Source organism: Eumetopias jubatus, unplaced genomic scaffold, assembly GCF_037043125.1.
Source record: "Eumetopias jubatus isolate StellerSeaLion01/CBP00866 unplaced genomic scaffold, mEumJub1_p1.0 scaffold_4, whole genome shotgun sequence".
NCBI lineage: Eukaryota > Metazoa > Chordata > Mammalia > Carnivora > Otariidae > Eumetopias > Eumetopias jubatus.
In genome coordinates, this window is record NW_028274810.1 from 74317814 (window position 1) to 74331853 (window position 14040).

A 14040-nucleotide genomic window follows, 5' to 3' on the forward strand; every position below is an offset into this window, starting at 1 on the left:
CTGCCCCACCCCACAGGATCCTACCCCAGCGCAGGATCTGAGCTGACGCCACGGAGGGTGAAGATGCCCCTCTCTCAGTGCAGGCCCCAGAAGGTCAGAGAGGCAACTTCCTGTCCTGGACAATGGCAATAAAGATGTCCGAGGACACTTCCCACCCTTCCCGTGCCTGCTGAGGTTCACAGGCCGAGCCTGCCCTGGGAACAGCCCTCTGGTTCTGGGTGAGTGTAAGCACACAAACTGTGACTCCGGGGTACGTGTAACCCGTACCTGGGTGACTAAGGGTGACCACAGATGGCCGTGTGACTGATGGTGCCCACGGGGCCTTATGTATGTGTGTGAGACTGTCTGGGAGGGAGTCCTTGGTGTGCGTGCTTGTGAGCTCTGTGTATCTGTATGTGCCCGTCCGGGGCAGCTAGAGAAAGCATGCTGCGGTGGTGGCGGTGGGGGGGGAGCTATCTCCTTGCTCCAATTCTGCCACCCTCCTCCCTTCTGAGCCTTCTTAGTCACTTGAGTCTCCCCAGGAACCCACGTCCTGGGGGGGACACTTGCCTGGGAGAGAGCTGGGTTCCCAGGCACTGTCAGCGTTTGGGACTGTGGGTGCAATACACATGAATCTTCCCCTTTTCTCATCTCGACCGTGGCCTTGACCCCGTGGCGGCAGCTCCCTACCGATCTGAGCTGGATCCCAGATCTAGTGCTACCTGCTCCTGCCCCCAGGCAGCCCCCACCCTGCCCCACCCAGAGCTGCCAGGCCGGGCCAGAAGCCAGTCCCTCCCGAGCTCCTGGCCTGTGGCCGAGCATGTTCCCTGTAGGCCCCAGAGGGCAGAAAAACGCAGGAGTCAATGGAAAGAACACAGACTCTGCAGTCAGAAGAAGCTGGAATTTCATCTGCGCGACACTGTCCTCTCTGAGCCTCGGTTTCCTTATCTGTAAAGTGGAGATGGAGTGCCTTACGTCGAAGTGTTGAGGAGATCGTCCCGGAGGAGTCAGATGGAAGGCAGCCGGCGCGTGCCCCGGCACATCACGGTCCCCAAGCCTGCCCTGCCCACTCTGCCTGCCCCCCCTCCTCTGCAGGCAGGCTCCCGCCGCCCACACACCATCCTCGCCCCCCGGAGCCCTGGCGGGGCTGAGCGCACCCCTGTGCGGCCAGACAGCTGCTGCAGCCACACGTAGGCAGCCAGCTTCCGTCCCTCGTGCCACGGCAGTCTTCGGGGAACGACGCTCTTCTCCAGGTCTTACCTGCCCTTGCAGGCCTCCCACTGTCCCGAAGTCAAGGGCAGCGTGCCTTAGCCCGGGATTTAAATTCTCCTTCCCTTGCTGTCGCCCACAGCACCTCTTGACACATTATTGGCGGCAGTAAGCCCCCCACTCCCTTCCCGTCTGTGCTTCCCGCTGCCATGCCTTCGCCCCACAGCCCCCGTCTCTGTGGGTCCAAATCTGCCCGTTGGTCAAGGCCCAGTTCTAACACCACGTCGTCTGGCAAGCATTCTCAGACCTGGCCCCACGGGACCTTCTCTGGTGGCTCTCAGTCTGCTCCCTTTAGCCTGTGGCCTCCGGGCCATGGGGCCAGGGTTCCAGCCGTGTCTCTTTCCTTCCGGTGACAGATCAGGAAGCCAGCTGTGCCTCCCTCCAGTCTGCTCTTCCCACCAAGGTACGCTGTCTCTTCCACAAAACTCTCCTGGTAGTCTCCGGGGAGGTAGGGGGTCTCCGTGGCCGATGCCCAGAGCAGACCGAGGGCTGGGGGAACAGGAGGCAGCTGCTGGTGGACAGAGCGCCACCATGGCCTCATCTTGGCCAGGCCACAGGGATGTGACAGGAAAAACCAACTGCCCCCTGGAGCCTGGGGGAAGGAGCCTGCCTCCCAGGGCCCGGGGGAGGGGAGGGCGCCCTCCAGCCCAGCTTGGACTTGGGTCAAGCCAATAGGCTTCAAATCCAACGCAACAATCATTTTCTGTGTAACATGGTGCACTCTCTTTTGAGAGTCTCTGTTTCCTCCTCTGAAAATGGGCATCATGGACCCACTTCACGGAGTCTGATGCAGCAGCTGCTCCTTTCTTCTTCCCCTTCCTTAAAGATGGGAGTCTGGGGCCCGGAAGATACTGCAGGATGTATGCACCGAGTAGCTGTTTAAGCCTTTTCTTGGAATTTGTGAGAACTGGCTTCTGTTCTGGAATTTTCAGCATTGAGACTGCAGCTGCTGCCAAGTGCACCTGGCTCTGAATGCGAAAAGTTGTGCCTTCCCCTAGGCCTAGGTAGCCGCATGGCATGCGTCCACACCTATCCTCTCTGTTGGCTGGGTGCCCGCAGGGCACTACCAATACAACTGTACCTGGCCCCTGTGTATTCTGCGCCCTTGGGAAAGTCATGGTCTCTTAAGCTGTCTGGGCTTCTGAGCTTCAGTTTACCATCGATAAAATGGGGTTCTACGGTTATTTCTTACATATTCACACACATTGCAAGTCTTCCTCAGGTAGTTCTGGGCTATTAGAGGAACCAGAGCTTGTTACACCCTCCAGGACATGTTTACGAGCAGGATGGGGAGGCTGTGAGATGTGAGCCACACCCTCCCTCAAGGTCACACAGGGCAGCATGGAAGTCTCTAGACTCCCACCTGGGCTCCATCCCGGGGCCTTTCCTGCTGGGGTCAGCTGGGGCCTTGGGCCCGCCAGGAAGCAGAGCCCAGCCTGGCGGGGACAGGGCTGCGGTGGACACAACTTTAACGTGCGTGCATGCTGGAACCACGCCTAGGTCACGCAAACCCAAGAGTTAACTTCTGGGCCGAAAGGAATAGCATCAGGCATCTTCAGAGGGACCTGAGCCCCCTCCCGCCACAACAGCTGCTGGTGCTGGGGAGGGGTGGCCGGTTTCCACACTGTAAAGCACTCGATCCATAGTGAGTGTTAGGATTATTGCAAATAGCACGACCTTCCTAATGCCCTAAGGGCTCAGCGGCACCCACTAAGTGCCGGGCCTGTATGAGTACTGGGGTCACGACGGAGCATGACACAGGCTCTGCTTTCAGGAACTCAGAGGAAAGTGGGCAAGACAGACAGTTTGGCAAGTTTTCCGGTGGGAAAGTGTCAGTGGAGCCCAGAGGAGGTGGAGAGGGTCTTAAGCCAGGCTTGCTGGAGCTGGGCGTCAGGGAGGAAACTTTTCTAGACAATCTGAAATTCACAATGTAGTTCTTGTCTCCATTTTTCAGATGTAGAAACGGAGTCTGGGAAAGGCCACACAGCTGTTCCCTGAAGGAGCTGGGACTCTGACCCAGGGCTGCCTCGCTTCAAAGCTGGTGCTCTGTCAGCTACAGCAGGTCCGGGCCCTTCTTCCCGATTCACTCCTAGGGGCGCTTTGGGGATCCTGATTTGAAGGGTGAGCAGGGGCTGACCACGAAGGGCCTTGAATGCCAGGCCAAGGAGTCTGGGCTTTCTTCTGAAGGCCTGGGGCAGCTGCTGGTGGGTTTTCAGGTGGGGCAGCAGGTCGAAGAGGTGGCACAGCCTGGAAGGCTCCAGAGCTTGCCAGAAGGGGTGGCCCTGGCTGTGGGAAGCCCAGCAATCCCAGCCCCACCTGCTGCCCATAAGGAATGAAGAGGGGCGTGGGGGTCCTGGGGGCCGATGTCTCAGGACTCAGGTGTGGACCTGGGGTTCTGGAAGGGCCCCCACCGCTTCAACATAGGAGTGCAAGAAGGGGCCCTGAACTCACACCTGGGCAGGGGCTGGGCCAGGAACTGTGAGGGTACGGGAAGGGGAGTTGGTTCCCATTTCCCAGGGCAGGCGTCAGAAGTGGTTAGTAGGGCAGGGCCCAAAAGTCTGAGGCCTAGGAGCCATTTCCTCTTTCCCACAGCATGGACTACATCACTCCCACAACACCCCCCGCCCCCCGCAACCCGTTCCAGTTCTACCTTGTACCAGGTAGGCCCTGGCTAGGAGGCTAGGGGAGAGAGGCTTTAGGAACCAAAGCCCCACCAGTCCCTCTGTACCTGGGGAGGGGAAAGACTGAAAACCAAAGCCAGCCAGAAACAGGACTCTTCCAGCGCACAGCAGCCCCACCCAAGCCTCCTCCTTGACGCTCAACTACACTTCATTTCGCTTGAGCCCCATACTGATCCAACCTTGATCCTGAACCCAATCCTAACCAGCCTCCACATCATCTGCAATCCCAACATCAACCCAATCCCAGCGGCAACCCAATCCAAACCTAACCCTGACATCCCTCCCTTCCCCCAGCTCCATTCTAACCCTGCCCCAGACTCAAACCCCACTTTGAGTCCTGTTTTGAACTCCTACCACTAACCGCTCCTCCATCTTGCCCCAGCTTAGCCCCAGCCCCAACCCAGAACCTCAGGCTGACGCTAACCAGCTTTCACCCTAACCCAGCTCACCTCCACCCACCCCAGTTCAGTGCCAGGGCCAACCTCAACCGTACTCCAGATCTGCACCTGGTGTTCACTTCCATCCCAATCACAGCAAACTCTACCCTTACGCAAGACGTCTAGCCTCACCTTCAACCTGGACTCCATCCATTACCCTCCCAGAGCCTATCCCGTTCCCCACCCCCATCCAGTGCACACTCCCACCCAGTGCTCAGTGAGCAGAGGCCACCATGGGTCTGGACTGGACGTGCAGACCCCAGCGTGGGCACGCGCGCGCACGCACGCGCACGCACACACACACACACACACACACACACACACACACACACACAGGAGAGGGGAGGGAAGTCCAGTCCAGCTGGCCTGGGAGGGCAGGTAGGGCAAGTGTTTCCTGCCCACCACCCCCCACCTCCCCCACCCCCTGCCTTGGGCCAGACCCCTTTGTAGTTTCCTGCCTGTCAGGTTCTGCTCCTCTAGGCCCTTCTTCAATACTGACTCTCTCCACCCTGGGATTCCTGCCCCTGTCACCTTCCTGAAAGCTGTCCTGGCTTCTGGCCTGGCTTGTTTGTAGATTAGAACAATGGAGCGCTGAGGGCTTTCCTTCTTCTGTGTCCTGGAGGCCTTGCTCACAAGAGAACACAAGGAACATCCACTGAGCCAGAGGGTCCGAGTCTAGTGGGGCAGAAACACACACCCAAGTAAGCCTACCCAACAAGACCCCCAGTGGGGGAATGTATCTGGTTCTACGGGAACTTAGGTTATTTCACTGGGGACGCAGTGGGGGTTATTTGGTCTGGGCCTTCAAGTTTGAGTAGGAGTTTACCTAGTGACAAGGACGGAAAAGCCTTCCAGGCAGATAAAACAGCCTGTTCAGAGGCAGGGAAGCCTGTTCAGGAAGGGTGGGGGAGGTGAGCCTGGTGGGAAAGGTCAGGATGGGGAAATTAGGCTGCTCTAGTTGGGGAAGAAGGGAAGCAGAAGGGGAGGGCACACATGGTGGGGGCAGTAGTTGGAAGGCAGAAACAGGACTGAGGAGGTGAGGGGAGCAGGGGCTAGGGTGTCGGGAGGGAGAGGGGAGGAGTTCATTCTACGACAATCTGAGGCTGAAGGACAGGCAAGGTCAGCACAAGATGAGGAAAGGCTGTGGCTCAGATGGGCAAGTGGTCACCAGAGGGGTCAACGGGGACCAGAAGCTGCTGCTGCTACTGATAAAAATAATAATAATGGGATTACTTTTGCTGAGTGCTTTGTGTGTGCCAGGCACTGAGCTAAGCATCTTTACAACATCTCTAATCCTCAGAATAAGCCCACAAGGTAGGTGTTAGTAGTAGTGTTGATCCACAAGGGGTGCTGAGGCTCAGAGAGGAAAAACAATTTGCCCAAGTTCACACACATTAAAATCATGCAGTACAGGTGGCACTTGAACCCAGGCCCGTGGGACAGCAGAGCTGAGTCCTTCCTTAAAGGCATAGTGGCCAAACCTAGTACCTACCTTGGTCTACCACTCATCTCTCATCATTTGAAGCCCCCTGGTAACCCCCTCTTCCCCTAGGCTGAACTACTCACATTCCCTGAATATTCCAGGCCTGTTTACCTCCTGCTTGTTCCACATGTAGCGTCCTTTGCAAGAAATAGCCTATCCCTGGCCCCTTTTCTAAGAAAATTCCACCCATTCTCCAGAACTCCGTGCTGACACAACCTCCTTTGGGAAATCTTCCTGAACTCCCTGCCTCTGGGCTGCGTGGGATGGCTCCTCCATCCACCCCCCAACCCCCACTCCCCTAATCACCCTGCATTGCCCCGGTCTGGGCCTCCCTCCTTAAGGGCTGGGCTGGGTCTGCAGCCCCACCCCAGCTCGGGGCCTGACCTGGAGCAGGTGTCAGTGAGTGTGTGTGGTTGGTCAGTGGATACTGGACCTAGCCTGGCTCGGGGTTAAACTGGGAGCCCAGGGAGGGGCAGGGGCTCTCTGCCCGCCTCCGGGGACTGATCTCTTATCTTCCAGGGCTGTCTCGAGCCTTATCTGATTAGGCCTGAGTTGACAGGCTAGCCGAGGAGATGCTGATAAGACTCCCTGGTTACTCAGTAACCCTCCCCTCGTTAAAAGTGCCACTGTTCCCTCGGGCTTCCAGAACCAATGGTTCCTCCCTCTTGGGCGCTGCTGCTATGAATACCTTCCTGCTCTCTGCACTGTGCCTCCTTGGGACCTGGGCTGTCCTGGCAGGGGGAGTCACCGTGCAGGTAAATCCTGTCCCTCCCCTGGCCCAGCTGACTCTCTGCTCCCCAGTGCCCAGGGCCTGTCCCTGGAGAGAGCACTCCCTCCTTAGGGCTGGAGCAGAGGGTGTGTCTCAGGTGTGGCACTTACCCAGGAACCCTTCTCTCAGCCCTGCCCCATACCCCTTCCCCTTCAAACTTGGAGGAGAGAAGAGAACCATTTGGGAAAGGAGGTGATTAGCCAATTTACTGAGTGCTTGCCATGAGCCAGGCTCCTCAAGTGAGGCCCCACGCTCACCCTGCGAAAATAAGATTAGTCCCATTTTTCGGAGCTGGATAACAGCCTCAGAGAAGTTCTGTAACTGGCCCTAGGCACATGGCTGGGAAGTGAAGGAGCTAGATTCAATTCCAGACCTTACTCCTCAGTCCTGCCCTCAGCCAGAGCCCCGGCCTGGGTCTTGGAAATCATGCGGACATCCTGGGGCAGGCTGTAGCCTGACCTCACACTCTGGACATGTGTCTCTCAGGATGGAAAGTTCTCTTTTCCTCTGGAGTCGGTGAAGAAGCTCAAGGACCTCCGGGAGCTCCAAGAATCCAGCACCTGGAAGAGCAGGAAGAGTGGTGGGCCCGTGGTTCCCAAAGTCTGCAGCCACCTGAAGTTTCCGGAAGAACTCAAGCCTCTCTGCAAGGAGACCGATGCCCGGGAGATCCTCCATAGGCTGGGTGAGTAGCCTCTCTCTGGTGGGTGGGGCCTGGGAACTCCCTGATTGGTGGCCCGGGAGGAGGAGGTGTGCTCTGATTGGTGGGTCTGCTGAACCTGCTGGAAGTGGTTCTAAGTTGTAATTGGCGAAGCTTACTTTTGAAAGATCCTCGCTCTGACCGATGTTGGTTGGTAGTTCTGCGCCGCGGGCCCTGTGGCCCTAGCTCTTGCTCCTTCTGGGTGGAATCCCCACTCTGGCTGGCTTGAGCGTTACCTGTTGGGGGCGAAAAGACCGGCGGGTGGGAGGGGACAGGCCTGGTTTTGTCCTGGGGCCTCAGTGGCAGACGTCCAAGCTCTGGCGCAAGGGAAGGAGGGGCTCTGACTCTCTCGGCACCCCATCTCTCCTGCGCAGAGGCCATCGCCGAGGACCCGAGATCGTGCGAGATCTGTGCCTTCGCGGCCTGTGCCGGATGCTAGGACACAGGCCTCCTGGCCCTCCCCTGCGGGATGCTCCCACTACGGCAGCAGCTCGGCCGGGCCTCCAGGGGAGGAGTGAAGAGGGGGTGGCCTGGGGCGGCCTGGGGAGGCCCAGCCCCTGACCCATCCGAGTTGCCGGCGCTTCCCAAGATCCACTGCAGCCCTCAGCTAATAAACCAGTTGCCAGAGCCCTCCTGGTGTCGCTTCCTTCCTGCCTTCATTTGTCAGTGGACTGATGATCAGCCAGCTTTGTAAGGATGCCTGCCCCGCCCCGGCAAGCTCAGAGTTTAGTGTGTGCCTCCCCCTATTAAGCTGCCACCCCCCTGGGGTTGCCACCACACACAGGCACCCAGGGGACCTCAACCTCCAGACCACCCCTGGGAGGGGGGGGGGAACCTCTGCTTTTCCTTCCCATCTGCGCGGGGTGGGGGAGAACACCAGAGCCGCTACGCCATGAGTGAGCACAGGAGTCTGTGCCCGCTCGGGTGTCCCACATATAGCTGGAGCGGCCATGAGACTGGGCCCCGGCTCTGGAGTGTTCAAGGTCCCCCAGGTCCTGGCCCCCCACCCCCCATGGCAGTGTAGCTTCCTGCCCTCCCCGAGGGGACCACACCTCCAGCCCCAGCCCTCACCACTTCCTCAGCTCCCCTCACCTGTGCTCTGCTCCTCTTCCCACACTCCTGGCCTGAGAAACTCCTACGGAGGCCCCAAGGCTGTGCTCCCATGGCCTCTCCTCCGAAGCCTCCCCCTCGCAGGAGTCTGCGTGCTCCCAGTCTGTCCCCGGCGCTCTGTGGGCACTTTGATCAGCCCCGCTGGACTGTACTGGCTTCTGTGACCCCCAGAGCAGGTAAAACCCACCACACCTGCCTGAGGATAAGACCCAGGGCGGGGGGAAGCCAGAGCTACACAGGCCGGCCTCGGGTCTTGCATATACTCTCCCTCTCTGTGCCTCAGTGTCCTCCCCTGTGAAACTGGGACTGTGAGAGTAGCTGCCTGCCAGGCTGGGTGAAATAATGCTGCAAATGTGTATGTCATGCACATCAAGTTCAGGCTGTGTGCAGAGAATCAGTAAATGGTAAAAACAAACCAGAAGATGGGGAAAGAGGGTCAAGCTGACACTGGTTCAGACAGGGGCAAGGAGGTGAGGCAAGGAGGGCTGCTTGTTAGCAAAGTTAGAGGGAATGGGAAAAGAGGAGGTGACCAGGGCATTTCTTGGGGAGTTGGGTGGAGGGGAAGTGCCACAGGGTGATTCAGGCAGAATTCCTTGGGCTGCAGAATTCAGAGGGTGAGGTGTCCTTAGGGCCAGGTCAGGAGAGGCTTTGTGAAGGGGGAGGGGAGGCAGGCATTTGCATTAGTGCTTAGGATGTGCATTGGGGTGGATGGACAATCAAAACCAATCTGGAGGTAGGGAGGCAGAGGGCATTCCAGAAGGTGGAGTAGGTGCTGAATGGCGAAGGTCCGAGGCCCTGGAAGGGTCCGGTCTGGACAAGGTGGGGGGTCCTGGGAGGCACATAGGGCTGGGTTTGAACCTGCCCATGTTACTTACAAGTTGTGAACCCCTCTCTGAGACTTGGTTTCCTCATCCGAAAATGGGGATGCTAACAGACCCCACCGCCCAGGGTTGCAGGGGGATTTGATGAGGTGCAGGGTAGGATGGAGTCATTCAGTGCTCCCACCCTGGACCTGGACTCTGGGGCTGGATCCTGGCTCTGCCTGTTACCAGCTGTGTGACTGTGGCCAGCACTCAGCCTCTTCTCCCCTCAGGCTCCTCGTCTGTGAAACGGGGATGACAAGAATCCCTATTTTGTAGGGTTGAGCGAGGATTAAATGAGGCAACACAGGAAAAGCTCGTAGAGCCCTGCTGAGCCCATAGTGCGCCCTCTGCTGGTGCTGCTGTTACTATTTCTGTGTAGGTGGCTCAGCCTGAGCCGGGCACTCGTGCTCCGTCAGACACAGTTCTCTTCCCTGCCTCCTCCTCCCCAGCAGGCGGGGACCCAGCATAGCTGAGGGGGGCAGTGGGAGCTGAGACCAGCTGGTGCTGGGGCTCAGTTTAGACATGAGAGGGGGCACTAGGGATCCACAGAAGGCTAAGGGGCCCCCTTGGGGCCGTGCTGCTGTGTTCCGCTGGCATGCTGGCCCGAGAGACGCGGGAGGACCGTGAAGGTGCCAGCCAGCCTGGTCTGCGGGGCGAGGGAGAGGAAGGAACTAGAGCTCTGGGGTCTGTGGCCTGTCGGAGTGGGAGGCTGCAGAGCTCATGAGCAGAACTGGGCAGCCGGGAGCGGCGGCTGGTCTGGGGCAGTTCGCCATGGCCTTGGCCCTGGGGGAGCGGACTTCAGAGACCACGGCCCCTTTGTGCCTGGCTCTCCTCTCTGGCTGCCCGGGACAGTGGCTGTGGAGGAGCCCAGCCTGTGGAAAGGCCCAGGAGTTGGCCGCAGCTGTGAGAACGCAGGGGCCCCTCTGTTAGGCATCATCGGTGTGGCCCAAACCACGGCGGGGGGGCAGTAACATGGTGGTTCAGAGTGTGGGCTCTGGCCCAGCCTGCCTGGGAAGAAGCCCATTTTGCCACTTTGCTGAGCCTGTGATCCTGGACTGGTTCGTTCTCTCTCTGTAGCTGGGTCTCTATATTTGTAAAGTGGAGTGGTTATTGAACAGTACCTGCTTCATTAGACCCTTTCGAGGACTCAGTGAGTTTAGAATAGGGTCTAGGGTACAGCAAAGGCTCCATAGACTTTTAATTTTTTAAAAAATTTGATTTATTTGTGAGAGGGAGAGAGAGCGAGTGAGAGCACACAAGGAGGGGCAGTGAGATAGAGAGAAGCAGATTCCCTGCTAAGAGGGGAGCACGACCCAGGACTCATCCCAGGACCCCGGGATAATGACCTGAGCCGAAGGTAGAAGCACAACCAACTGGGCCACCCAGGTGCCCTGACATCGGTTATTATTGTTATTATTATTCCTCAGGGCTGCCAGGATGGAGAGAGGGAGGAAAGGTCTGGAGCTGGCCAGATGGTCCTGGGGAGCCTGAGAAGGAGGGCGCTCAGGAAGGTAAGGGCGAAGGCCCAGGCCCATCCTCTCAGGAGCCCCGACACCCGGCCTGGGGAGGGTGCACCACGTGGTTCTTCCCTGCGCCCACCCACGGGGCAGCCCCACCTCCCAGGGGAAGCAGAGCAGCTCTGGCTCTGTCACTGGGCCAGGCCCTAGGGCTCGGCTTGCAGGCTTAGATGGACGCGGTCGCTCTGCAGCGCCTTAGCTCTGTGATCTGGCAGGACTCATTCCACAACCCCCTCCCCCGTCAGCGTCCCTCCTCCTCTATGAAATGGGGTTTGCTGACCCAACTCTGCAGGTGCTGGAAACTGGGAAGCTCCTGACTGTATCCCGAGATCAGCCTTTCTCCTCACACACTCAGCTTCCCAAGCACCTCTGCCCGGGGCTCCCGGGGATGGACACAGGGTCTCCCGACTCCGGCTCTAGGTAGGTGGGGCATCTTTATTGGGCAACAGGGCTACCTCAGGGACCAAACTCCCCTCCAACCATGTGTCCAACGGCTTCGTGCCACGTTCAGCCGCTCGGGCCTCTGGCCGGTGGTGCTGATGTGCTCAGGCGCCCCACTGGGGCTCGGACAGGGCGGCGGGGGTGGAGTGGGGCGGTGGGGGCTGCAGGCTGGGAAGGCAGCGGGCTGGGGGCGGTGTCCGGGTGGGCTCAGGGCAGCCAGCCCCCTCAGAGGCAGCCAGTGCAGGCGACATTCACACACAGCTCGCAGTTGTCCTTAGCGATGCTCTCTGGGCAGGGGAGAAATCTGGTCAGCAGCTGACCGTGAGGCACTGGGGCGCCGGGGAGCTGCATCTCCAGGGGCTGGGCGGGTGAGGGAGGTCTAGCACAGGCATCTCTCTCACAGGTGAGGAGCCTGACGCTTCAGGAGCCGAGGGCGGCTCAGGGGAGAGTCCCAGGCCTCCCTGCCTCTCTGGGCCTGGGCCAGCCCCTTACACCCTTGGGGCCGGGGATATTCCTGTTGGCTCTCTTGGGGGGACAGGGGGCTGGACACTTTGAGGGTGCCGCATTCGCTGGCCAGCTCTGCTTCCTCCCTCATGTTTCAGCTTAGATGTCACCTCCTCTGGGAACCCTTTCAGACCCCTTATGCCACCCCAGCCGTGAGCCATCTCTCCTCGGTCCCCTGTGCTTCCCCCGTGCCCCCCCGTATTCCAGTCCTTGCTTACGGGACCCTGGCCCAGGGCTCCTTTCCCTCCCATCTTTGAAGTCCGCTAGGATGATCAATGGTCCGGGGTGCTGGGGACCAAGGGGGGGGTCCTGGCGTGCCTGACTTGCAGTGCCCAGACAGTGAAGGCCAGAGGCTGAGCTTCTTGACTCTCCCTGTCCCAGCCACTGGGTGCTTACTAGAAGGAACATGAAGTGGCAGAGCTGGGGGGTGGGGAGGAGAGAGAGCGAGGGGCAGGAAGCTCTGCAGGGGTGGGGATACTCACTCAAGTCCTCGAAGACGCTGTCAGCTTCCTTGGATGTGCAGACCGGCTGGAGGTCCGGCGGCAGGGCCGGGTGGTGACACACGGAGGGCACGAGGCTCTGGGTCTGGGGGTAGGATCTGGGCCCCCACCGCCCCTCCAGGTCACTCAGCTTCTTCACTGATTCCAGCTGGACCTGGAAGCCTTGGTACTAGGGGGCCGGAGGGGACAGGAGATGAGAGGGTAAGAAAACCTGGGCCAGGACGCCAGAGCTCCTCAGGCTCTGCAGAGCCTTCCCTGTTCTCACGGAGGGTCCTGGGAGGGGGGACGGTCTGGGAGGAGGGAGCTGGTGCCACAGGCCCCCAGTAACTGCACATGAGGTTGCAGCGAGGCTGGGGAGCAAGTGATTCAAGGTATGAGCTTTGGAGACCAGTGAACCCCAGTTCAAATCCCAACTCTTCGCAATTGGCCGCCTGTATCTGTTGCACTTGGAGCCTCATCTGACGAATGAGCCTCCCTAGTGCCTGGCACCGAGGCCACACTCAGGAACAGGGTGATCACCCCTGAACTGACATGGCAAAGTCACCACCCCCAAGCTGGCTGGTTCTAAGGCTAGGGCTGCCCGGGGAAGCTGCCTCTCCTCCACCCCTGACAAGGAGGTCCCACCAAGAGTCAGGAATGTGACGGATACTCGGGGCCACAGACTTCCCCATCCTTGCTGGCCAGTGCCATCTTGCCACCCCACAGGCAGGCCTGTTAGGAGCCCCGGGCCCCCTGCTGTCTTCACTCTGAGCCTTTGTGTAGACTGTGCCCTCTGCCCGAGCAGTCTACATCCTCTGTGCCTGGCTGCCTCCTGCTCAGCCTGCAAGGTCAGCTCAGTCACCTGCCAGGGAAACTTTTTCTGGTGACTATCCCCCATTCACCCGAACGTGGGTGAATGTAGAGAGCTGGGGGAAGACCCCTCTCCTCTGCGGCTCCTTAAGGGCGGGGACCACATCTTGTTCCAGCTTCTGACCTCTGACCAGGACCTGCCTTCTGAGAGGGCAGTGCTGACTACGGAGGTTTATTATTGCTATCATCACCATTGTCATTGCCATTGGCACTCTGGCTGCCCCCAGCCACCAGCTGTCTTGGTCCCTGGGTTGTGATTAGGTGTTGGGGTGAGCCTTGGGCCCTTGCTCCCCTGTATCCCATGAATTTCCCAGCGTTCCCTCTCCAGCCCAGCCTCCCCCCCGGGGACCTTCAGGCAAAGGGCCCATGGCCGGAGGGACTCACCTGAATGTAGACTGAGTGTGTGTCCTGCAACAGCAGGAGGAGGACCACCGCGGGCAGCAGCCCTGACACCAGGCTGCCGTGCATCTTGCTCCGTCTGTAGCCTACTGCCGCTGTCCACCGACTCCAACCCACTTCCCCCGTGAGGAGCTCTTTATAGGCCGCGCCAGTGCCCTGATCACTCATTAACTGGCCAGCTGGGGTGGGGTTGACAGCTGGATGGCTCTTCAACAGGCCCCAAGCCCATTCCCAGGAAGGGGGCTAGAGGTGATTAAGGGCAGGGAGGCCCAGAGCCTCGGCTACAAAGGAAGCCCAGAACTTCCTCTACATAGGAAGAAGACACTGTGTGGCAGGCACCTGGGCGGAGGGAGGCTCTCTGGGAGGGCCGTGGACACACCACTCAACTTCAGCTCCAGAAGACACCTATTCAAGTGGAAGGATGCAGAGACCATTCTACAGACAGGGAAAGTGAGGCTCAAGAGATGAAGTAACTTGCCCCAGGTCACCAACCTAGTCGATGGCAGAGTAGGGACTTGAGTGTCTTTGATTCAGGTCAGCCC

At 59.2% G+C, this 14040-nt stretch overlaps 2 protein-coding genes across 2 annotated transcripts; one reads left to right on the plus strand and one right to left on the minus strand.

Moving 5' to 3' along the window:
- Positions 1–6529: 6529 nt before the first annotated feature.
- On the plus strand, positions 6530–7816 carry GUCA2A (guanylate cyclase activator 2A). The gene is made up of 3 exons (XM_028123196.1): positions 6530–6604; positions 7105–7300; positions 7690–7816. The coding sequence occupies exons 1-3, from the start codon at positions 6530–6532 to the stop codon at positions 7752–7754; spliced, it is 336 nt and encodes a 111-aa protein (XP_027978997.1). The 3' UTR covers positions 7755–7816.
- A 3655-nt stretch (positions 7817–11471) lies between these two features.
- Positions 11472–13567, minus strand: GUCA2B (guanylate cyclase activator 2B). Its single transcript, XM_028123210.2, has 3 exons — positions 13484–13567; positions 12233–12419; positions 11472–11533 (listed from the first exon to the last, which is right to left on the minus strand). The coding sequence occupies exons 1-3, from the start codon at positions 13565–13567 to the stop codon at positions 11472–11474; spliced, it is 333 nt and encodes a 110-aa protein (XP_027979011.2).
- Between the last annotated feature and the right edge of the window lie 473 nt (positions 13568–14040).

Excerpts from the sequence above, each read along its gene's own strand:
- GUCA2A (XM_028123196.1), top strand. The coding sequence starts at position 6,530 with ATGAATACCTTCCTGCTCTCTGCACTGTGCCTCCTTGGGACCTGGGCT. Across the intron at positions 6,605-7,104 it reads CAGGGGGAGTCACCGTGCAG|GATGGAAAGTTCTCTTTTCC; the intron begins GTAAATCCTGTC and ends TGTGTCTCTCAG. Across the intron at positions 7,301-7,689 it reads GGAGATCCTCCATAGGCTGG|AGGCCATCGCCGAGGACCCG; the intron begins GTGAGTAGCCTC and ends TCTCCTGCGCAG.
- GUCA2B (XM_028123210.2), bottom strand. The coding sequence starts at position 13,567 with ATGCACGGCAGCCTGGTGTCAGGGCTGCTGCCCGCGGTGGTCCTCCTC. Across the intron at positions 12,420-13,483 it reads CACACTCAGTCTACATTCAG|TACCAAGGCTTCCAGGTCCA; the intron begins GTGAGTCCCTCC and ends CCGGCCCCCTAG. Across the intron at positions 11,534-12,232 it reads CAGCGTCTTCGAGGACTTGA|AGAGCATCGCTAAGGACAAC; the intron begins GTGAGTATCCCC and ends TCCCCTGCCCAG.